This window comes from Chrysochloris asiatica, unplaced genomic scaffold (genome assembly GCF_000296735.1).
Source record: "Chrysochloris asiatica unplaced genomic scaffold, ChrAsi1.0 scaffold00009, whole genome shotgun sequence".
NCBI lineage: Eukaryota > Metazoa > Chordata > Mammalia > Afrosoricida > Chrysochloridae > Chrysochloris > Chrysochloris asiatica.
Window position 1 is genome coordinate 16,148,530 of NW_006408527.1, and position 25,395 is coordinate 16,173,924.

The 25,395-nt window shown below is 42.0% G+C and overlaps 1 protein-coding gene across 1 annotated transcript; it reads left to right on the forward strand.

The window, feature by feature from the left end:
• The first annotated feature begins 1,607 nt into the window (after positions 1-1,607).
• On the forward strand, positions 1,608-22,746 carry CTSE (cathepsin E). The gene is made up of 9 exons (XM_006834071.1): positions 1,608-1,675; positions 3,306-3,462; positions 4,189-4,306; positions 6,020-6,138; positions 10,665-10,864; positions 19,228-19,350; positions 20,405-20,546; positions 20,649-20,747; positions 22,488-22,746. Exons 1-9 carry the CDS (start codon positions 1,608-1,610, stop codon positions 22,650-22,652), a joined length of 1,191 nt encoding a protein of 396 aa, XP_006834134.1. The 3' UTR covers positions 22,653-22,746.
• The last annotated feature ends 2,649 nt before the right edge of the window (positions 22,747-25,395 follow it).

Sequence of the window (25,395 nt, forward strand, 5' to 3'; positions counted from 1 at the left end):
CTCCCATTCTCCCTCCTCCCAGCCCCAGCTCCATCAAGTCCTTGTGATTCCAAAAACCTTGTTCCATGAATCTGCAACCAGATTCTTCCATTTCAGGAGCTTCATGAGAACTGCTTTCTGTTTCAATGTGGACTGGTGGGGAGGAACAAACGGCCTTTGGGGTACCAGAGGGGATGAGGAAAGAATAGGAAATATGGAAAAAACAAACTGATGATTATTTTGAGTTAGAATCCTGTCAAACACATGACCAACCAGCTTCTGGTTTTCTTGAGTCTCCTTCCAGGCCACTCCCATTAACAAGTTGATAGAGCAATTCCCTGGTATCCCAGGACACACTGGTCTCAGTTAATTAAAAATGCAGACTGTCTTGGGGTAAGGAGAGGATTTTAAAGATTCTGGGAGAAGCTTAGCCTGGGATGACCCTCTTACTCTCAGGGGGTGTACAGAACTCCAACTTCAAATACCAGATCTGTCACGCCCACTCCGAAGGAATCTGCGTGACAAAGGTGGCCAGATTGGAGGCATTGGCTTCAACGGGAGCAAGCCCCTCGGAGTTGTTCCAGCTAGATTTATAGTCAGCCTTTAAATTTCTTGCTTTAATATATATGTGTGTGTTTTTCTTGTGCTTCCATGGCAGACCCCTAAATGATGTTGTTTTAATAATCATACCCAACCCCTGTTTTAATAAAGTCATTGTGCTCTGAGAAATTGGCAGAAGAATAGAGGTTACAATTAGCTGTGTAGAATTCACATTTAGGTAATGTTTGACAGAGCATTTTGGCCACAATGCATTCACCTGTTTGAAATAAATTGTTAACTTAACATTCACACACAATACTGAAGATAATAGTTAGAAGACTAGGAGTTAGAAAAACAGGATATAAGAAAAGATCACATAGGAACATATGATTAACTTGAAACATTATGATGGTATATATTGAAATCAGATAATAAAAAGAATGTTGTAATCATACTTATGTCCTTTCCTTTCCCTCACAATAAAGCAATTATTGTAGCTAGTGAAGCATAAGTAGTCTTAACAGAATATGGTAGAAGAATCATTAAATGTAGATGTTAGACTATAGAACTAAAAGTTTCTGATGTATTTCAAAGAAACTGTGATTACGCACATCCCCTGACTATTGTTGTAAAGAAAATAATTACTGATTTTCCGAAACTAGCATTGATTAAACACTTATGTAAGTAGTAAAACGATATAAAAACTGTGGTCTTAGAGCAATAAAGAGAGACATCTTTGGATGGAAAGAGAGTCTCCGTGAATTCATTCGCCGAATTATTTCGCACCAACAAAGACACCCGTGGGGTCCCACCCCCTCCACTGTAGTGGTCGGTAGCACAGATCCATATTGCCCTCACAGGAAGGAAGGAGCCAAGACGTGCAAAGGGGAACACCCTGCTCCACACGCTGTGTTTGCTATGGGCTTGACTATTGACTTCAGGGGCCTTATCACTGAGCCCTCAGATTGGGCTGGGCAGGGCGGGCCTGAGAGTAGGGAGATTCTACCCCACTGCCCTGTGCGAGAGACAAAAGGAGGAAGCAAGAAAGGTCACAGCAGAATGAAGAAGCTGCTGCAGGTGGACCCACAATGAAAACACTCATTCTTTTACTCCTGGTGTTCCTGGATCTGGGACAGGCCCAAGGTCCATTTCACAGGTGAGGTCTTGTCTCCAGTACCATGTTCTTCTGGGGCCAAGCTCAGGGCTGCCCTGGGAGAGGAAAGCTGGTGGGGACATTAGAAGGAATTGAGGATTATTGTATGAATCCATAGAAAAGCAAGTGGCCAACTTGTCTAGAGTGATTAGTGTTGTTGTTATTGTTGAATGCCGTTGAGTTGATTCCAACCCATAGTGACCCTGATTGGGTTTCTGACCACCGGACTTGCAGTTCAAACGGCTTTGCAGTCTGGCACATTAGCCCACAGCACCACACCAGGACTATGGTGATTGAACCACACCAAGACTGTAATCACTAGTCTATGACAAGTCACCCTATCTCCTCTCCCCACCCCCACCCCCATTTCTAATGTAGTGCCTGCTCAAGTCCCTGGGAGCTTCTCATTTTGATAAAAAGAAGGAAATTGCTGTTGTGTTTTATGGCTCAAAGCACCCAAGTATGTCTTGAAGGGACTGACCATCACTGCCCCCAAGAACTTTTCTGTCCCTTTATATTACAGCGAGTTGGCCAGCCTTTATGTGGGTTCAAACAAAGCTACTGAGCATACCATCCCCCAAGGTCCTTGGTGTTTTGGTGGTGGTTTCATGGTGACCCCAGGCATTACAGTGTAGAATTGCTCCATACGGCTGTCTTGGCTGTAATCTTAGCAGAGGGTAATCCCTGGTGGCACAAGTAGTTAAATAATACACTAAGAGCTGTAGCGTAGTGGTTACGAATCAGGCTGCGAACCGGAAGGTCAGCAGTTCGAAACTACCAGCTGCTCCGCGGGAGAAAGATGAGGCGATCTGCTCCCGTAAAGATTTACAGCCTCGGAAACCCTATTCAGGGTCGCTATGGGTCGAAACTGACTCGACGGCACTTAACAACAACAACAACAAAAGTTTGGTGGTTCAAACCTATCCAGAGGCATCTTGGGATATGGGCCCTGGCCATCTGCTTCTGAAAGTTCACAGTCTTGAAAATTCTATGGAATAACACATGGGGTCATCATGAGTCTGAACCAACTCCATGACAACCGCCACTGCCACCAACAGCAATCTTAGCTGGTACCACTGTTGTTGTTAGGTGTCGTTGAGTCGATTCTGACCCATAGCAACCCTGTATAGGGTTTTCAAGGAGCATTTGGTGAGCTTGAACTGCCGGCCTTGCAGTTCAAATGGCTTTGCAGTCTGGCACATTAACCCGCAGTGCCAAACCAGGACTCCTGGTACCACTAGGTGGGTTCAAATGAACAACCTTCAGATTAACAGTCAGCACAACCCATTTGTGCTACCTAGAACCTTCCTGTTGTCCTTGTTGTTGTTATTAAGTGCTATCTAGTTGGTTCTGACTCATAGCAAACCTGCATAAGGTTTTTAAGGAGTGAATGGTGAGCTTGAACTGCTGACTTTGCGGTTCAAAGCCATCTTGCAGTCCAGTGCAATAACCTACAATGCCAGGACTCCTCTCGTTGTCATAGAGGATCTTAAAGAGTCTATCTCCAGGAGGGAGGCCAATTTCAGTACTAAGAGTCTGCGGGGGCAGCTCTAGTATGCTGCTTCCCAGATCTTTTGTGGAGAGATGGGGTTGGAAATGAGGGTTCCACTCTTCACATGGTCTTTGTCCTCAGGGTGCCCCTTAGGCGACACCAGTCCCTCCGGAAGAAGCTGCGAGCACGGGGCCAGCTCGCTGAGTTCTGGAAATCCCAGAATTTGGACATGATCCAGTTTACCGAGACCTGCACGAGGGACCAGAATGCCAACGAGCCCCTCATCAACTACCTGGATGTGAGGACCCTGCGGATGGGGTGGTGGTGGGTGGGTGGTGGGACTTCCAAGTGATTGGGAGAGTAGAGTGGCTCAGTCTTAGGGCATGACTAGTGTCCAGATTAATAGACAATGTTATCAACCTTTGAGGCCATCCTCTGAGTCCCTATGGACTCTACCATGAGTTGGCTGAGCAGGACTGAACTTGTTCCACATGGGTAGAGTTGTCTGCAAGAGGAAAGGAATGAGAAGGACAAACATTCCAAACTGAAGGACTCTGCTTTAAACTTTCAGCTGGGCAACATACTAGCTGTGTGTCATTAGGAAAAATATATAACCTCTCCCAATCCTAGTTCCTGATCTGTAAATGGAAATGTTACTGTCTCCTCTATGTCTGCAATACTAGTATGAGGATCAGGATTGCTGTTGTTGTTGTTAAGTGCCGTCAAGTCAATTCTGACCCATAGCTATTCTATATAGGGTTTCCAAGGAGCTTGAATCGCCGACCTTGCAAACTGATTTTGCAGTCCAGCGCTTTCACCCAAAGCGCCACACTGGGACTCCGAGAATCAGGATCATGTTAAGTAAAAGTAGAAGTAGCCAGGGGCATAATTTGATTTTTAAAAATTTCCCAGCCTCCGCTCTGTAAAGTCTAGTCTATGAGATTTCTCCCTTGGTCCCCATTGAGCACCCATACTCCTTCCTGCCACTCACACCCAGACTCCTCCCTTCTCTCCCTCCTTGTAGATGGAATACTTTGGCACCATCTCCATCGGCTCTCCACCACAGAACTTCACCGTCATCTTCGACACAGGCTCCTCCAATCTCTGGGTGCCCTCTGTGTACTGTACCAGCAGGGCCTGTGGTAAGGAAAACCAGAAGCCCCTTCATGGAATGATTGGGATCAGGCCTGGGAGGGCAGGACCTAGCACACAGGAGGATGGGGCCTGGGTTCCAGAAACTGATCATCCCTGCCACAATAGCTTCCCCGCTCCATCCTTGATTCTGCACTGGGATTGCCTACAGCACCATCAGAATTGGGTCAATGAGGAAACTAAAATGTGGCTGCTCCCCAGACTAGCAAATTCTATACTGATCAGACTTAAAGGGGACAGTCTCAGTTGCTGAAAGTAGACACTTTTGAATACATGATTACTCACTCCCTTTGAAACTCCTGAAAGATTAAGGAGGACAGTTCCATTGAAATGGTTATTTCTGGGAGGCAGGAGGCTTGGTTCCTAGTGCAGAGTGTTCACGTACTTCAAGGAGGCTTGTAGTCTACCTCCCGGTACCTCAGAGGTGGGGCTGGTCCCATAATAACATGGAGGGATCTATTTGGCCAGAGGTAGCTCAGGGGTCTTGGTGAGAACTGGAAAAGGAAGCACTAAAGAACCATAGCTTGATCTGTGCATGACAAATTGCAGAGGTAGAATGTCTTAGGAAACTCCATGGTGAGCAGTTGGGAGCAACTTCCTGGAATGGCCATTGCTTATCCTGTTGAAGGCCAGGCTGTGACCCACACTGGCTGGCAGAGATTGCTGCTGGCAGCTGATTTGGGGTACTTATCTCAGTGTTCCTGGTGAGATCACTGTGAGCAATTACATTGCCCAGGGACAGCTATTTTGATCCTACCTGTGGCTAGACTGTAATTTAATTTCTTAATTTCTTATTGCTGTTGTAGCAGAAATAACACCAGTGGGTACCTTTCAACAACTGGCCTTTATTGTCTCACAATTCAGGAGACTTGATACTGTTGTTATTACGTGACATGGAGTCAGTTCTGACTCATAGTGACCCTTTATAGAGTTTCTGAGGAGTGGCTGGTGAGTTTGAACCACCAAACTTGTAGTTCAAACTGACCTTGCAATTCAGTGCTTACCCTATAGTGCCACCCCAAAAATCCATTCAGGAGACTAGAAGTCCTAATTCAGGACACTTGCTATTGGGAAGGTTCTCACTCTGTGGGCTTTGGGATCTTTCACCTCTTGTCTCTTTCACCTTCTGTAGGCCTGGTGTTTCTTGGCAATCTTCCCCAGTTTCTGCTTCCTGTTGCATCTAATCTGCTCTTTTCATAACTCAGAAGTGATTAGGTTTAGGACACACCCTACTCATTAACACAACAAAGAAAACTCTAAATGGGATTACATTCACAGGTTTAGGGAGTAGGATTCCAACATGTGCATGGGGGTGCATCGTTCAATCCATAAAATTATGTAGTACAAGGGGTCCTGCTAGTGTGGTGGATTATGAGTTGGGCTGCTAACCGCAAGGTCAGTAGTTTAAATCTATCAGCCACTCATCAGAAGAAAGATGAGGCTTTCTGCTTCTGTAAAGATATACAGCCTCAGAAACCCTATAAAGAGTTGCTATGAGTCAGAACCGACTTGGTGGCACACAACCGTCACCACCATAATGTAGTACCCACTAGGGAAGCCTATGGCAGGTCTTTCCAGAGTCTCTCACTCAATATTGGGAGTTGAAGAGACAGACCCTGCATCTGAGGGACTGAGTGGCATTGAAGCAGGGATAAAGACAGTGACTTGATGGCCTAAGCAAACAGAGCACCCTTGCTTTCCAGAAACTCACCCCAGGTTCCACCCTTCCCAGTCCAGCACATACAGCGAGCTGGGACGTCCTTTCTCCATTCAGTATGGCACAGGGAGCCTGACTGGAATCATCGGAGCCGATCAAGTCTCTGTGAGTGCAAGTCCTTCAATTTATCTCTCATGACCAGAAGCTTGGGGGTCAGACCACAGTTCAGAGCTCTGAGGGGAGCTATTTCAGGTACACCACAGAAAGAGGACACAATGGGAAATCAATGTTTGAGGGGTGGAACTTGCTTCTAGGAAATGGAAAGCCTGACTAGACTGGAGAAACAGCATTTGCAGTCTGAGATGGCAGCAGTCTGTCAGTCTGCTCAGTACCCAGATCCAAAAAGGCAACTTGGGGGCAGGGGGAAATTGCTACAGGAAAAGAGGGCAGAAAGCCAGTGGTAAGATTCACAGTTGGCCCTCCAGTCCCAGGAGCACTGAGAGGGTAAGACCAGGCCTCCACCTTGAAGGATAAAGATGGAATCCAGGTGAGGACTTACAATGTGTAAGGTGGGAGTGAAATTACACAGATCAGCACTGAATGTGGTACTGACTCATAGCAACCCTATAGGAAGAATTGTTGTTGTAGATGCTGTTAAGTGCTGGTTCCAACTCATAGCCACCCTATATAGGGATTCTGAGGAGCCGGCTGGCAGGTTTGAACTGCTGACCTTGAGGTTAACAATCCAGTTCTTAGCCTACAGTGCCAATCCCAGGAGGATTTCCAAAGATGTAATCTTTATGTTAGCAGATTTCCACATCTTTCTCCCATAATGAAAACGTTAGCTACAGCAATAAGCCAATTAAAAAATAATACATAAGGACATTAAGACACAAATGGCCATCACTATCTATATATGATAGAATCCTTGTGTAGCGCTGTGGGTTAATGCTCTAGACTGCAAAGTTGGTTTGAACTGCAAGGTTGGTGGTTCAAGCTCACCAGCTGCTCCTTGAAAACCCAATACAGGGTCGCTATGGGTCAGAACTGACTTGAAGGTACTTAACAACAACATCCAATACGATAGGATTCTTTGTGTAGAAATCAAAAAATGTCTGCAGATGGAGTAATAGGATCAATAAGTGACTTTAGCAAAGTTACTTGGTATTAGGTCAATATTTAGAATCATTTCGATTTTTATATAGCAGCGAAGACAAATAAAAAATACGTTTTTAAGGAGTCCTAGTATGTTCAAACAGAACATGGGAACACTGAATGTTTTAAAATTAAGAAAGGTGTGCGACAAGCTCGTATTTTTTCACCATACTTATTCAACCTGTATGCTGAACAAATCATCTGAGAAGCTGGGTTCTATAAAGAAAAAAGTGGCATCAGGATTGGAGGAAGACTCATTAACAACCTGTGATCTGCAGACGATACAACCTTGCTTGCTGAAAGTGAAGAGGACTTAAAACATTTACTGATGAAGATCAAAGAGCACAGCCTTTGGTATGGATTACATCTCAATGTCAAGAAAACAAAAATCCTCACCACTGGACCAATAAACAACATTATCAATGGAGAAAAGATTGAAGTTGTCAAGGACTTCATTCTTCTTGGATCAACTATCAACACTCACGGAAGCAGCAGTCAAGAGATCAAAGGACGTTTGCATTAAGCAAATCTGCTGCACAAGACCTTTTTAAAGTGTTGAAGAGCAAAGATGTCAGCTTGAAGACTAAGGTGCGCCTGACCCAAGCCATGGTATGTGAAAGCTGGACAGTGAATAAAGTAAACCGTAGAAGAATTGATGCCTTTGAGTTATGGTGTTGGAGGAGAATATTGAAAGTGCCATGGGCTGCCAAAAGAACCAATAGATCCATTTTGGAAGAAGTTCAGCCAGAGTGCTCCTTAGAGACCAAGATGACCAAACTTCGTCTCTCATACTTTGGACATATTGTCAGGAGGGAGCAGTCACTGGAGAAAGATACCATGTTTAGTAAGGTGGAGGGTCAGAGGAAAAGAGGAAGACCCCCAATTAGATGGATTGCCCAGGTGGCAGCATCGATGGACTTAAGCATGGCAATAATAGTGAGGTTGGCCCAGGATCAGGCAGTGTTTCGTTCTTCTGTGCATAAGGTCGCTATGGGTTGGTACCGACTCGATGGCACCTAACAACAACAACAAGGGTGGGGCTGTGGGTTAATGTGCCAGACTGCAAAAGCCATTTGAACTGCAAGGTTGGCAGTTCCAGCTCACCACTCACTCCTCGGAAACCTTATAAAGGGTTGCTATGAGCCGGAATCGACTTGATGGCACTCAACAACAACAGAATAGCATTAAAAAATTCAAATACCTAAAAGTAAAGTTAACAAAAAATGTGTAAGAACTCTACTTTAAAAAGTACAAAACATTATTGAATAAAATTAAAGAAGATATATGTAAATTAAAAGATAAACTACACTCATGAGTTGCAAGTATCTAGTATTACAAAGAATCCAAATTTCTTCAAATTGGTCAGTAGATTTAGTGTTACCCAAAGAAAACAAGAACTAGTTCTTAAAGAAATTGACAAGCTAATTCTAAAATCTATATGGATATGTGATGCACCAAGAATAAGACAATCCTGATGAAGAACACTGCCAAATATAAATATTTATTTATAAAAGCATAATAATTTAGACAGTGTAATACTGGCACAAGTGTAGGCAGAATCGCAAGTGGAACCAAATAGAAAATTTGACAACATCCCACATAGTTATCCGACTTATGTTGAATATGATATTTCAGTGCAGTGGAAAAAAATGACAGCATTTTTTATTAAATGATTCTAAGTCAATTGGATAGCCATACAGTATAAAATAAATCTTGAGTTCTGCTTCACACATTATTAAACTTCATATAAATTGCAGATATAAATGTCAAAAAATGAAACAATAAAGCTTTTAGGAGAAAGCACCGGAAAATATCTTCAGGACTGGCTTTGTTATCTAGTGCTACTGCTGTTGTTGTTAGGAGCTTCACAGCACAGAGACCCCAGGTCTGAAGAATGCACTCTCTTCCCTTGGTGGTAGCATGTTCTCTCTCCATTTATCTCTTGTAAATGAAAGGTGATGCAGACCACACTTCAGGGAAATTCCCCTTATATTAGATTAGGGCTGTGATGACATTAAGAGTATGGAAACCCACCCTTAATCCTCTTAGTAGTTTATCACCTCAGATCACATCATAGGGGATCATCACATAACTACCATATTACATCATTACATGCCTGCTGAACCACTGATCATCATGGTCCAGCCAAGCTGACTCATGTTTGGGGAGCTGGGCAATTCAATCCATGACAATGACCTTAAGGTAGGTAAAAAAATTTTGAAACAAATCACAAAATCACAAATCATAAGGAGAAAAAAAAAACCCTGTGTATATAGGGTTTCTGAGGAGCAGCTGGTGAGCTTGAACACTGACCTTGTGATTCAAACCGACTTTGTAGTCTAGAGCATTAAACCACAGTGCCACATTAGGACTCCTAAAGATTCCATTAAAAGAATAAAAATATCAGTCACAGAAGGTATTTGTAATGTATAAATATAACTTGATTCCAGAATAAATAAAGAACTTTCACAAATCATTAAGAAAAATACAGACAATCCGCTTCACAAAAGAGGACAGCCAAATATCTATGCTCCTTAGTCATCAGGAAACACAAATTAAAACTACAGTGTAACCTACTGCATACTTACTATAATGACTACAATGGGAAAGATAGGTAATTCCAAGTGTTGGTGAAGATATGGAACAACTGGAAGTCTCAAAACATTGAGTTGGAACCACCTGTATGGTATCCAACAACAACATCTAAAACAACAACTCAAGTTAATCACTTGCATGCAATATGATCTAACAATTTCACTCCTAGGTATGTATCCAGCAGAAATATGCACATTATGTTCACTAAAAGAAGTACAAGGAACACAATTAGCAATAGTCAAATACAGTAAACAGACCAAATATCCATTAACTGTAGGATAGATATGCATACAATGATAGATTAGATCATGAAATACTAATGATAGTTAATTATAATAGCATGCAATAAGCATGATGATGAGTTCAATGTGCATTTTTCTATTTACATAAAATTGATAAATAGGAAAAGCTAAGGCATAATCTTTGAATTCAGAAGACTGGGTATTCTTAAGATGGGATGCAATGACTGGACGAACATAAGAAAGGCCTTCTGGGTTTTGTAATGTCCTGTTTCTTGACTTTGAAGCTGATTACATGGATGTGTACAATCTGTGAAAATTCATTGAACTGTACAATTCTGATTTCAGTGTGTATATAATACTTTAGTTAATGAGTTTATGGAGTCCTGGTGTGATGCTATGGGCTAATGCGCTGGACTGCAAAGTCGGTTTGAACCTTAAGGTCAGTGGTTCAAACTCACCAGCTGCTCCTTGAAAACCCTATACACAATTGCTCTGGGTTGGGACCAACTTGATGGCACTTAACAACAACAAGTAAGTTTATATTTTAAAAAATCATAATAGGTGAGAATATGTCTAAAACCTCCTAGCCCATTTAATACTGACAAATGGAAAGGGGTAAGAATTAGATTTAGGGCAGAAGGAGAGCTCAGGAATCCTAGACCCTTTCCCAACAATTTTCCCATGGCTTTCTCCTATCAGGTGGAAGGACTGACAGTGGTCAATCAGCAGTTTGGAGAGAGCATCAAGGAGCCAGGCCAGACTTTCGTGGATGCAGAGTTTGATGGAATTCTCGGTCTGGGATACCCCTCCTTGGCTGTTGGAGAAGTGACCCCAGTGTTTGACAATATGATGGCCCAGAACCTGGTGGATATACCAGTGTTTTCTGTCTATATGAGCAGGTAAGGACTGCCAAGCCTGCTAGGTTAGGGTCAGTTATTACCACAGGAAAACAACATGGTGCAGCTGAAAGAGCACTCGATTTAGCAGTCAGAGGATCGGGGTGGGGTTCTTGCTTGACCTTTTACTATGTGACTTTACCTCCCTGAATATTGAAGAAATAGAGATTTTCCTAAGAGAGTTGATGTGGAAAGCTCTTTGTAAACTGCACAACACTGAGCTAATTTAAGAACTCTCTAGGATTATTCATTTATTCAGTCAATAAGAAGTGATCAAGCTCCATTGTGTGCCATACACCATGCTAGGCAGGCACTAGAACTACAAGAAACTAAGAAAGACTTTGTCACTGCCTTCAAGAAGCTTCATTTCTGTGCAGAGAAACAGAAAAAAAGTTAAGGGTAGCATAACAACATGTGTGTTTTATAACAAAGTGATGGAATGGGAGAATCATTTTAAAGCCTTATATCTAAAAATTGTTTAATGTCCAGAATATATAAAGACCTTCTATAATTCAACAACAAAAACAAACAACCCCATCCAAAAAATGGGCAAAGTTTTTGAATAGATATTTCACAAGGAAGACCTACAGATGTCCAACAAACACATGAAAAGATGCTCAACATCTTTAGTCCCTAAAAATCAAAACCCAAACCACTGCCAACAAGTCAATTCCAACTTGTAGCAACCCTACACAGGGTTTCCAAAACTGTGAACCTTTATGGGAGCAGACAGCCTCATCATTCTCCCGCGGAGTAGCTAATGGGTTTGAACTGCCAATCTCTGGGTTAAAACAGTTAGTTGCCCAATACTTAACCCACAAGGGCTCCTTGTTGTTTATTGTTGTTAAATGCTGTTGAGTTGGTTCCAACTCATAACGACCTGTATAGGGTTCTTGAAGGAGTGACTGGTGTGTTTGAACTGCCGACCTTGTGGTTCAAACTGACTTTGTAGTCCAGTGCTTATCCAACAGCGGAATACCAGGGCTCTTAGGGAGATGAAAATCAAAACCACAATGAGATTTCACCTCACCTGTACTAAAACTGTTCCCACTGAATCAATTCTGACTCATGGCATGAACCCACATGTGTCTGAGGAGAATTGTGTTCCATAAATATTTTCAATATCTGATACTTTGCCAATTACTCCCCAGTAACAGGATGGACTGGAATTTTCAACGTTTTGGTTATTAGGCAAGTGCATTAGCTGTTAGCACCCAGGGATTCCAACCCCTACTAGGATGGCTATTATCAGAAAAACTGAAAGCAGTAAGTGTTGGTAAGGATGTGGAGAAACTAACCCTAATCCATTGTTGGTGGCAAAGTAAAATGGTGCAGTTGCTTTGGAAAACAGTTTGATGGTTCTTCAAAAAGCTAAGCACTGAATTATCATATGACTCAGCAATTCCACTCCTATGTATGTACCCAAAAGATTGAAAACAGGGACTTAAACAGATATCTGCATACCAATATTAACTGCAGCACTATTCATAATAGCCATGTTAGAAACAATCCAATTGTCCATTAACAAATGAATTAATGAGCACAATGTGACATACACATACAATGGAATACTTTCAGCCATAAAAATAAATGAAGTTCAGATGTTGTTAAGTGCCATTGGTTGAGTCCATTCCGACTGGTTAGCTTGAGCTGCTGACCTTGCAATTCAAACTGACCTTGCAGTCCAGTGCATTAACCCACAGTGCCACACCAGATACATGCCACAAAATTGATGAACCTTTAAAACATTAACCTGGGCAGAATAAAACAGCTACAAAAGGAGAAGTATTGTATAATCCTACTTACATAAAATATCGAGAATCTGTAACTGCACAGAGACCAAAGTTTAATAGTGGTTACCAAGGATGGGACCTGCATGTTGCTATAATGTTGGAAGCGATGTCACCAGAATTTCAAATACAAGCAGGGTCATTTATGAGGGACAGGTTTCAGCAGAACTGCCAGACTAAGAAAGTCTAAGAAAAAGGACTTGGCAATCTATTTTAGAAATAATAATAATAATCAGTGGACATGTTATGGATAGCTGCAGAACCTTCTGTGATCTAGTGTCCCTCTGGTTGCAAGCCACTTAAAATATAACTGGGGAAGAGCTGCCTCCACAAAGTTGAGTCAAGCTTAATGATGTGGATGGACTAAAACTTTCAGGACCTACATTCTTCATCGTGACATAACTCAAAATGAGAAGAAACACCTGTAAATATTAATTAGAAATCAGACTGTAGGAAGTATGACTAAAGAAAAATCAGAAGTTGTCAAAGATGAAATGAAATGCTTCAAGATATGCATCCTAGGCATTAGTGAGCTGAAATGGACTAGTATGAGATATTTTGAATTGGACAATCATGTGCTCTACTATGCTTGGAAAAACAAATTGAAGAAGAATGCTGTTTCATTTATTGTCAAAAAGAACATTTCAGGGTCTATCCTGAAATGCAATGTTATCAGTGATTGGATGACATCCATATGTCTACAAGAAGACCCACCGCTTGTCTGACATGTTGTCATTATAATGCCATTATAATGGCTTGCATGCCATGTGATGCTAGAAGCTATGCCACTGGTGTTCCATATATCAATATGGTCACCAATGGTGACAGATTTCAGTAGAGCTTCCAGAGCAATACATACTAGACAGAAGGACCTTGAGATCCACTTCTGAAAAACTTGACCATTGAAGGCTTCATGAACAGTACTGTAACACTGTCTGCTATAGTGCCAGATGATAAGCTCCCCAGGCTGGAAGGCACTCAAAATACGACTAGGGAAGAGCAGACTCCTCAAAGTAGAGTTGACCTCAATGACTTGGATGGAGCAAAGCTTTGGGGACCTTCATCTGCTGATATGGCACAATTGAAAATTAGAGTAAAAAGCTGCAAACATCCATTAATAATCAGATTGTGGAAGATATGAAGAATTAATAGGAAAATTTGAAGTCATCAAAAGTAAAATACAACTTATAAAGATCAATATCCTAGACATTAGTGAGCTGAAGTGGACTGGTGTTAGCCATTTTGAATCAGACAATCATGTGGTCTACTATGCCAGGAATGACACATTGAAGAGGAATGCATCACATTCATTATTAAAAAGAACATTTTCAAGATCTGTCCTGAAGTACAACCCTGTCAATTACAGGAATCTATATACATCTACAAGGGAGCTCTGGTAGTATAGTGGTTATGAATCGGGCTGCAAACCGCAAAGTCAGCAGTTCGAAACTACCAGCTGTTATGTGGGAGAAAGATGAGGTTTTCTGCTTCCGTAAAGATTTACAGCCTCAGAAACCCTGTACAGGTTTGCTATGAGTCAGAACCGACTCCACAGCACATAACAACAACAACATACACCTACAAGGAAACCAGTTAATATTATTATTTAAATTTCTACATCAACCAAATAATGCCAAAGATGAAGAAATTGAAGATTTTTTATCAACTTCTTCAGTCTGAAATTGATCCAACATGCAATCAAGATTCATTGATAATTGCTGGTGGTTGGAAATAGAGTAGGATCAGCAGTTGGAAAATGGCCTTGGTGATAGGAATGGCACCAGAGATCACACGATAAAATTTTGTAAGATCAATGATTCGGTCATTGTAAATACCTTTTTTCAACAACACAAACCATGACTATACATTTGGGCATCACCAGATGAAATACATAGGAATCAGATAGACTCCATCTGAGGAAATAGACAATGAAGAAGCATAATGCCATCAGTCAGAACAAAGTCGGGGTTGACTATGGAAACTATCGATTGCTTACATGCAAGTTCAAGTTGAAGCTGAATAAATTAAAACAAGTCCAAATATGACTTGAGTATATCCTACCTGAATTTAAAGACCATTTCAAGAATAGAATTAATGAATTGGACGCTAATGACCAAAGACCAGACAAGTTGAGGAATGATATCAAGAACATCATACATGAAGGAACTAAAAAGTCACTAAAAAGGCGAGAAAGAAAGAAAAGACTAAAATGTACGTCAGAACAGATCTGAACCTTGTGCTAGAACACAGAGAAGCTAAAACAAAAGGAAGAGATAATTACATAAACTAGCTGAACAGAAGATTTCACAGGGCAGCTCAAAATGACAAAGTATTATAACGAAATGTGTAAAGACTTGGAGTTAGAAAACTAAAAGGGTTGAACATGTTTAGCATTTATCAAACTGAAGAAAAAAATTTCAAGCCTCAACTTGCAATACTGAAGGTTTCTGTGAGTAAAATATTGAATAACACCAGAAGCATCAAAAGCAGATGAAAGGAATATACAGAATCACCGTATGAGAAATAATTGGGTGACAATCATTTAAGGAGGCAGAGTGTGATCAAGAACTGAAGGTATCAAAGGAAGGAGTCCAAACTATACTGAAGGCACTGGTGAAAAATAAGGATCCAAGAATTGATGGATTACCAACTGAAATATTTTAACAAATGATGTAGTGCTAGAAGTGCTAATTCTTCCATTCTAAGAAATTTGAAAGACAGCTGACCAGAGGACTGAAAGAGATCAATATTCATGTCCATACCAAAGAAAGGTGATTCAACAAAATGGGGATATTATCAAATTAATATCACACTCAAGACATTTTTTGCTGAAGATAATTTAAAAACACTTGCAGTAATACATTGACAGGAAATACCAGAAATTTAAGTCAGAATCAGAAAAGGACATGGAAAGAGGAATATTATTGCTGATATCAGATGGATTGTGGCTAAAAGCAGAAAATACTAGAAAGATATTTGTCTGTGTTTTACTGACTTTGCAAAGGCATACTACTTTGTGGATCATAACAAATTGTGGATAACATTGGGAAGAATAGGAATTCTAGAACACTTACGTGCTCATGAGGAATCTATACATAGATGAAGAGGATTCAAACAGGACAAGGGAATACTACACAGTTCAAAACGTTGTATTCTTTCACCATACTTATTCAATCTATATGCTAAGGAAATAATCTGAGAAACCAGACCATATGAAGAAGAACACAGTATCAGGATTGGAGGAAGATTCATTAATAACTAGCCACATATAGATGGCACAACCTTGGTTGCTGAAAGTGAAGAGGACCTGAAACCTTTATTAATGAAAATCAAAGACTATAGCTTTCAGTATGGATTGTTGTTAAATGTCCCCGAGTCAATAACGACTCATAGTGACCTTTTGAACAACACAACAAAACACTGCCTGGTCCTCCTCCATCGTCACAATCATTGTTAAGCTTTAGCCCATTGCTGCTGACCCTGTGCCATTCCTCCTCTTTGGGGCTCTTCCTGTTTTTTGCTTACCCTTCACTTTACCTAGCATGATGTCCTTCTCTAGGGACTGGCTCCTCCTGACAATATATCCAAAATATGAGAGACAAAGTCTTGCTATGCTGGTTTCCAAAGAGTATTTTTTCCAACACAGATTTGCTTCTTCTTCTAGCAGTCCATGACACTTTTAATATGCCTCTCCAACACAATAATTCAAATGCATCAATTCTTCAGTATAGATATACCTCAACATAAAGACAACAAATATCCTAACAACTGCACCAATAAACAGCATTATGATAAACTGAAAAAAAAAATTGAAGTTGTCAAAGATTTCATTTAATTTGGATTCACCAATGGAAATTAAGTGTTGTTGAGTTGGTTTGATGCACAGTGACCCGGTATAGGGTTTCCAAAGAGTGGCTAGTGAGTTTGAATCATCAACTTTGTGATTCAAACAACCTTGCAGTCCAGTGCTTATCCTGGACTGCATAAAGAAATAAAATTATGTACTGCATTAGGCAAATCTGCTATAAAAGAGTAAAAAGGTTAAAATATCACCTTGAGTGCATCTTACCCAAGTCCTAGCATTTTCGATTGTCTTATGGGCATGTGACAAATGGATAATGAATAAAGAAAGTGAAGAAAAACGGATACATTTGAATTATGATACTGGTGAAGAATGTACCATCCACTGTCTGAAGAATTAGCACATATGTCTTGAATGAAGTACAACCAGAATGCTCCTTAGAAGCAAGAATGGTGAGACTTCATATTTTGGCCATGTCATCAAGAGGGACCAGTCCCTGGAGAAGGTCACCATGCTTGGTAAACTAGAGGTTCAGCAAAAAAGAGGAAGACCCCCAATGGGATGGAATAACACAGTGGCAGCAACAATGGACTCAAAGATAACTACTGTTAGGGTGGCACAGGACCAGGCAGTGCTTCATTCTGTTGTACATGGGGACCATTCAAATGATTGTTTTCTAAACATCCACAGGACAACAGCACTGGCTAGACACTTTTAGAGCAGTTTTTCTTCTTAAAAAAAAAAAAAAAAAAGGTTGTGTATGAATGGATTGGAGGGCACCTGACAACAGCAACAACTTGGAATGGGGGTGAGGATGGTGAGTGGGGAGGGTCAGAAAAAACATTAGTCGCTGTTTAAGAAGCTCTTGAGTTTCTGTTAAAGGTCATGTAAAACTTTGGGAAAGGATACTGGTGATGGTTGCACAACATTATCAGTTTCTCTGAATTGTACACATAAAGTTATAACCCAATTGCCTTGTTATGTATATTTTTACCACATTGTAGTTGAAAAGGTCTTGAGACTGACCTGCCTCTAGGCACGTTTGCCTGGAGCCCTGGGAAGGCCATCTGATCCACCCTACTTATGTTTCTCAGGAAATCCTGCCCAGTCAGACCAGTATAAAGCCATTCCCTTGTTTCCCTTTCCTTCATTTTTTGTCTCTAACTGTGTTTCTCTCCAACTTGGCTGCAACTGGGACAGGTCCTGGGCAGAACCGTGAGCAAGGAGGGAGGAGGGGAAGCAGGTTATCTGGATACCTCGACTTCCCCCTTTGGAACTCCCTGCTCCCTGTTAGCTAAGGAAGAAGCACTCAGTGGTGGGAAATGGAAAGTGCTTTGTACTCATACAGACCTAGATTTAAATCTTACAGTTTAGTTTACATCATCTCTTATGTCATCTCTCTGATTCTCAGTTTCCTCTAAGCTGGTGTGAAAATTTGTTAAGACTCTCAACTCACTGCCATTGAGACAATTCAGACGCATAGTTTATAGTATAATGCCTTGCACACAATCAGTTCTTTTTTCCCCTTTATGACCCTGCCTATAGAAGTCCTGGTGCTGTGGGCTAATGTATACTGGGCTGCAAAGTCGGTTTGAACCTCAATGTCAGTGGTTCAAGCTCACCAGCCACTCTGGTAACTCTCTACAGGGTTACTATAGGTGAGAACCGACTTGAGGTGCTTAACAACAACCCTGCCTATGAGAGCATGCTGGCTCCATAAGATAAGTACTGGACTGTGAACCACGAGATCTGTGGTTCAAACCCTCCAGCCAGTTCGAGGGAGAATAATGATGCTTTCTGTTCCAGCGAAGACTTTTTTTTTAAGCCTCACAAAGCCTATACAGGGTCACTATGAGCAGGAACCGACTCTATGGCACTTAGCAACAAGAACAACAACCCTGCCTATAGCACCCTAAGTCCTGTATTGTTCTGATCTTTTTCCTCCTTAAAAAGAATCTACCTTCTGTCCTGTCTCCCTAGGAACTTGCTAGATACCAGGACATAATCTAAGAAATCAATACCATTAAACATAGCAAAAATTCATCAGTAGTCAAGCTCTTATAAATCACATTTGCATTCAATTTTACTTCTTTGCATTAACACAAAGGTGTGAACAATATGGAAGCTCCAGGCACTACCAGCGCCATAATGGGGAAGATATTTTGAGATGAGGTATCTTTAGGGGTGTCTCAAATCATAGTGTGTGTCCACAAAGCTGGGACAATACTGGTGTGGGTTCTTCATGAATTCTGCCAAGCCCTGTTGTCTTCATTCCTATATCATTAGTCCTTTCATCCCAGAAGCTGGGAGACACTAACAAATATGTAAGTGATGTTCTTTCTACCCTTATGTCAAAATCAACTGCCGAAGTTGGAAACCCTAATCTCAAAACCCAGGCTCAAATTTCTGCCCCTCTTGGTGCTTGATGTGAGTGACAAGATCAAGAAACAAAGTGTCCAAACTGAGGTTCACCCCTGGAGCTTTCCAGTGATACCACTTTTTTTTTTTTTTTAAGTTTTTATTGTGAATGATGTGATAGTTTACATGGAAGAACATCAGCTTTACATTTCATCCTATCATATATATCATTTCATTGCAATGATTACAATCCCCTCCATGCATCATCAAACATCCAAATTATACACCCCACAAGCCTGCACCCCAGCCATCAGCACACAGCCCCTCTCCCACCCTGAGTCCAGAGTCCCCAGCTGCTCCATCTCTCCGCGACAATGACACCTCTTCTTGACAACCTGCCTTTTTTTTCCACTTAGTGACCCAGCAGGGGGCGCAGGAAGTGAGCTCATTTTCGGAGGCTATGATCACTCCCATTTCTCTGGGAGCTTGAATTGGGTTCCAGTCACCAAGCAAGCTTACTGGCAGATTGCATTGGACAAGTGAGTATCCTCCACAAGGTGGTCACGGTACAAAGGAAGAACTCATAGGAGGTACAGACTAAACGAATTGAACAGACCTGAATAGAACTGTGATTTCAAGGAGAGATTGGAGACAACACTCATCCTGAGGCCAGAGGTTATAGAGAGACTGAGCAAAGGTGCAGTCACCAAGCACACAGCACCAACACTCAGCTTCCTTGTACATGTGTACCTCCAAACAAACAAGCAGCATATTACTCTCTGCTTATCCATTCATTCAATATTAATTAAGCACACAAGACAAGGTCTGAGTGAAAAGGAGAATTGGACTCAGATTTTGCTCTCACAAAGCTTTTGTAGAAGATGAGACAGTCACACAGATCACAACCATGTAGGACCTAAAGGGGCCAGTCAGTGCTCCAGGAAAGGGGCCCTCAGAGCGTACCAGCAGACAAGCCACGACATTGTCTATCTGAAGAACCCCACAGAGCTTCATGGAAGTGGTGACATTGACACTCACCTTGACACATATGCAATAGATCTGGGCACGGAGTAACTGGAGAAGTAAGACCAGATGCTTGCCACATACCTCACACTGTGCTTGACAATGCAGGAAGATCTAGTATGTTTTGATTCACCCAAGTATACATTGCTACAAGGTACAAGGTGTCAGTCATGAGCTAGCCACTAAGGATGCAAAAGTAAAACAAGTCTCAGTGCTCACTGTCTAGTTTCATTTTTCAGAGTGCAGGGATTTACCCATTAGTTAGGTATGGCATAATTTTAAGAGATCATGATCTGTATTTTTAAATAAAATGGAAACAACTCATATTTAAGTTAGATACAGTGTCATGAAATGTTTGCTCAAATGTGTGTGTATCTTGGATCAAGAAATAAAGGTATTTCTCACTATGGATCTCGGTTCAAAAACTGAAAAACACTTACCTGGTGGAAGAGATAAAACTGAAAATCATTCATATAGTTCACTGTACTAATGGGACTCCAGCAGAGAGAGAGAGATGCTGGGGAGAAGGGAAGGTTTCTGGGGAGCTAACGATTCCCCTTTTTCCCTCAGCATCCAGGTAGGAGGAAGTGTGATGTTCTGCTCTGAGGGCTGCCAGGCCATTGTGGACACAGGGACCTCCCTCATTACAGGCCCCTCGAACCACATCAAGCAGCTGCAAAAAGCCATCGGGGCACAGCCTGTGGATGGAGAGGTGAGTGCCTGGCTGGCATGCAGAGGGACTGGGAGCAGGAGAATTCGGCCCTCTCTTGGGAGATGCAACACCTCTAAATGGATCCTCTATACTGTGTTTCAGTATGCTGTGGAGTGTGCCAACCTCAATGTCATGCCAGATGTCACCTTCACCATCAACGGTGTCCCCTACACCCTCAGTCCTACTGCCTACACCTTGCTGGTAGGAACTCTTTCCTGATTCTTCCCACATGCCCGCCAACTCCCCTCCTCAAGCAGTGGCCTGCACTCAGGCTACATTTACCCCAAAACCCACTCCCACCTCAGCCTAGTCTGATGTATTTCCTCTAAGAGGAACACAGCTGCTGCTGGTATATAAACCACTCACTGGTTCTGTCCAGTTCTATCATGCAGCAGAGAACTATGGGAAAGCCAAGAAACTATGGGAAACCTCAAAGGAAGTTTCCTGCTGTTGTCATGTAAGACCTCTCCACAGATAAAGTTCAATCCCCTCTACAACCAAGTCAGATTGGAGCAATTGTTGCCCCATTTCATAGATGAGCATATTTAGATTCATAGCGTTAACAATGTGAGTTGTTGGGGATATAGAATAAGATTATATGTCTTCTAACATTCAAATTAACATTCTTCCCAAACAAGAAACAATCTTTGGTTGCAGGAGATGATTAACTAACTTGTAGGAGGGCAACTTGGAAAACTATCTCCTGGCATTTTGGAAAGCTCTGATCACTTAACATCACAGCTGGTCCAGATTCTCAATATTACAGCTCGCTGGCATCATACTTAAGAGTCACCTACAGTATCAGGGTGACTGAAACAGAAGAGAGACATTAGCCCCACCCTTCACATCTTGGTTTTCATTAGCTCCTTCCCAAAACAAAACAAAACCTAGAACCCTAAACTCACTGCCACTGAGTCAATTCTAACCCATAGTGATCATCTGCAAGATCTTTGAGATTGTCAATCTTTATGAGAGCAGACAGTCTCATCTTTCTCAAAAGGAGCTTCTGGTGGATTTGAACTGCTGACCATATGGTTACCAGCCCAACACCTAACCCACAGCACCACCAGGGATCTGTCACCTCTTTCTAAAACCATCCCAAATACAAACAGAAAATTCAAGCAAAAACACAAGTTTTGCTTTAAAGTTCAGCTTCATAAGTTCCTTCAACATAGTAGTTCTGGAGCTGCCACTGTGAACACCAGACCTACAAAGAGCCTCCCTGAGGACAAGCTAGACATTCACATGCAGCCAGATTCACCAGTCTACTACCCACCCATCACCACTCTACCGACTTCCCCACCACCTTCACCCTATGTGAGTCCTGCTCCCTCCATGGCTTCCCTACTCCTTAATTTTCAAATGGTTGTTGAAGAAAACCACACCTGCCTGAGCCTCAAATCTTTGTTTAACAACAACAACAAAAAAGTAAGCATCTTAACAATGCATACCAAAGGGCCATTCAAATGAATGGCCACATCCACAGACAATAGCACTGGCTAGGTACTTTTAGAGCAGTTTTCCTCCTTTAAAAAGTAATAATAATAATAATAATAATAATTAATTGATTTTCATAGAAATCAGTGAGAGCAAGATTTGAACCAAGGTCTTCTAATGCTAAATTTTTGGCTCTTTCAAGTTCACACCAAAGCTTCAGCTTTCCCAATTGTAAAATGGTGGTGTATTGTATATAACAGATGAACCATTCTCAGAGCTGTGGGACTCAGAAGTTTCATGCATGAACTTGTGCAATCACACATTTTATTGAGTAAACTGGAGTAAGGGTGTATAAAGTATGAGGAAGAACCAGCCAGCCCAAATTGTAAACCCAGCTGTCCAGGGTCAATCAAGACCATAGTCACCACTACAAAGGAATGCTTCTAGGCAGCACTACTTCCTTCTTGCTCTGGATGTCACTCACATGGCTCTTTCAAACCTCAGGACTTAGTGGACGGAATGGACTTCTGCAGCAGTGGCTTTCAAGGTCTGGACATCCAGCCTCCAGATGGGCCTCTCTGGATCTTGGGTGATGTCTTCATTAGAAAATTCTACTCAGTCTTTGATCGTGGAAATAACCAAGTGGGACTGGCCCCAGCAGCCCCCTAAGGAGGGGCCTTGTGTCTGTGCTTGCCTGCCTGGAATTTCCTGGAATTCTAACCCAGTCTGTTAGGTTAGGACACCCATCACAGCAGTCAAAAGTCATTATGAACAAGAAAAGGTAAAAACATTCACTGCCTTCTCTTCCCAGGAGACAAGCTAAAATATTGATCAGATTACTGAGTGGGACCAATCCTCTGGTTTCCTGCTTGTCTTCAAACAGGCCTGCAATCTAACCCCATCCCGATTCTGACCCCATATAAGCCTGCACTGCCCTGCATTCGGGCCTCAGAATCTGAAGACGTTAGCTCCTCTGAGCCTGTCATCTTAATAAAATCTGAAATTCTGCTTCACCTGTATGAATGGCCTCAGTTTCTTCGACAACAGATCTGGAGCTGCTGTAACACTCTCGGGTCCAGAGCCGCTGTGACACTCCAGAATCTAAAACTGCTGTTACTATTATGCATACACTATAGTTGCTCCTGAGCTGCAACTTGAATTTGGACCAAATAGAACAGTAGAACACACACACACTCACACACAATATGTATACGTACACACATTTACACATACACACTTCATCCATCATTGTGATGGTGTTGTTGTTGTTGGTGTTATGTGCCATGGAGTCGGTTCCAACTCATAGTGACCTTGTACAGGGTTTCCGAGGCTGTAAATCTTTATGGGAGCAGAAAGCCTCAACTTTCTCCTGTAGAACAGCTGGTAGTTTCGAACTGCTGACCTTGCAGTTCGCAGCCCGATTTGTAACCACTACGCTACCAGAGCTCCTATTTTGCATGGCTTTCTGTTAATTTTGTATTGCAGACGTCGCCAACATAAACACAAGCAAGAATGGCTGCTAGCTGCCTTCTAGTCAGTCCCCAACAGTCAGTCCCCAACTCATGGTGACCCCATGAACAATGGAAAAAAATGCTGCCTAGCACTGCACTATCCCCATGATAGATTCTGATCAGAAAGTTTTGTGGAGATCCCTAGGATCTTTTGATGGATTTTTTTAATCGATTGCCAGGCTTTCTCCCTAGCCTATCATTGAAAGCGCTGGTGAAACCTGTTTAGCATCACAGTAACACACAAGCTTCTACTGATAGGCAGCTGGTAGATTTCAACTCTCAATTACTTTGGATAGAGACACTATGCATACCCAGCAACTCATTTGCTATTTTCCACCACGCTGCTCCCGTCTGTACACCAAATGTCCTTAGGGTCCAAAGTAATTGAGAGTGGAAGTCTACTAGCCGTCTGTCTTTTAGAGCTGATCTGAGAAGGTTAGATTTATACTGGTTTCACATATGCTTTAACTGAACTTCTTCAGCTATGTGGGAGCACATAAGGGTTACTTGGTTTAACACATTGCTTACCATCTGGGTACTCAATTACTAACAGCTGGTATTTCAGAATCTTTCTGTCAGACAGTCACTTGGAAAGTAACAATGTTATTTCATGGGGAATTCTGACCACTCTAGGCTATCCATACCTGAGTTTTTGAGCTTCTTCTACCAACGAGCATTCCCACTACTACCACAACCATGAGGCAATGTGGCCAACCACTCAACACCAAATACAGGTTCTTTGAAAAAATACCCAATGGGCTGGGATTCTCCTTCCAGCTCCTGTACTAAGACCCCAACAGCCACTTTGTCCTTCTCATCTGAGTACAGGGAATTAAGAGTTGATGTGTTATCAATACATTGTTCCAACTGCAAGTTAAAGGTATGGTTTAACTTCTCTTCTGGAGATTACTGTCAATTCCGACTACTTTACAGAATGACTGAGAGAGGGGACCAAATAAATAGCGCCTGGTGTGGTGCTAATGCGTCAGACTGCAAAGTCGTTTGAACTGCAAACGATTCAAGCTCACCAGCTGCTCCTTGGAAACCCTTTACAGGGTCATTATGGGTCAGAATTCACTCAACAGCGCTTAACAACAACAACATGTCAATTATGAATCCAGTAAACTTGCCAGTAATGAACCGAGCAAACTTAACAATGACCCAGGGCTCCTCTGATGGTATCTTGATGGTGTGGGTAGGAGCTGGTTTTGTCCCCAGGTTTCACCACTTCTGGCTCTTATCAGTGGCTAAAAGCGTCCTGTGATCTCCTCAGCATTCCACAGGGAATGCCAGGCAATCACATCCCCAATGACCTAACTTGTTGCATTGGAGGCAGGGCATCCTCAGATGCATGCCCAGCAAAGATGTCTGTATTTGCCACCTTTGAAGTAGTTGCTGTTCATATTCCATCCTAGGTCAAAGGAGGTGGTTCAGGTATTTGCTGCTAGAGCCACCACTAAGAGTTTAGCCTTTTGTCTGTCCCTCCCTGTTACCTCTAGGTCCCTGTTGTTACAGTGTAGTTACTTCTAGCACTTGGGAAGGATTAGTCTGGAGTCCCAAAGGCTAACTTCTGAAATTTCCTGTGAATGTCTGGGCAGAACTTATTTGTGAAAGCAGTGTTTATTACAATCACATCTTCTTGTGAGTTTGGGGCTAAATTAGTAAATTTTGAGATTCTTTCCACTAGGCAGCCTGTGAAGACTACAAGATTTTCATCCTTTCCATGATTGATCCCTGTCACTTTGGAAAATTTTACCAACTTAATTAGAATTTTCTTCATTCTTCCCCGGGAGACAGAATATCATATGAATTCTAGCCACTCCTCCTGCCTGCCCTGGCTGATAGTCCCACTGCGGGGCCATAGTGGACACAGCTACATTACCCATGAGGAGAGTCAGCTG

Coding starts and splice junctions, on each gene's coding strand:
- CTSE (XM_006834071.1), top strand. CDS start 1,608: ATGAAAACACTCATTCTTTTACTCCTGGTGTTCCTGGATCTGGGACAG. Junction 1,676..3,305: donor GCCCAAGGTCCATTTCACAG/GTGAGGTCTTGT, acceptor CTTTGTCCTCAG/GGTGCCCCTTAGGCGACACC. Junction 10,865..19,227: donor TTTTCTGTCTATATGAGCAG/GTAAGGACTGCC, acceptor TTTTCCACTTAG/TGACCCAGCAGGGGGCGCAG.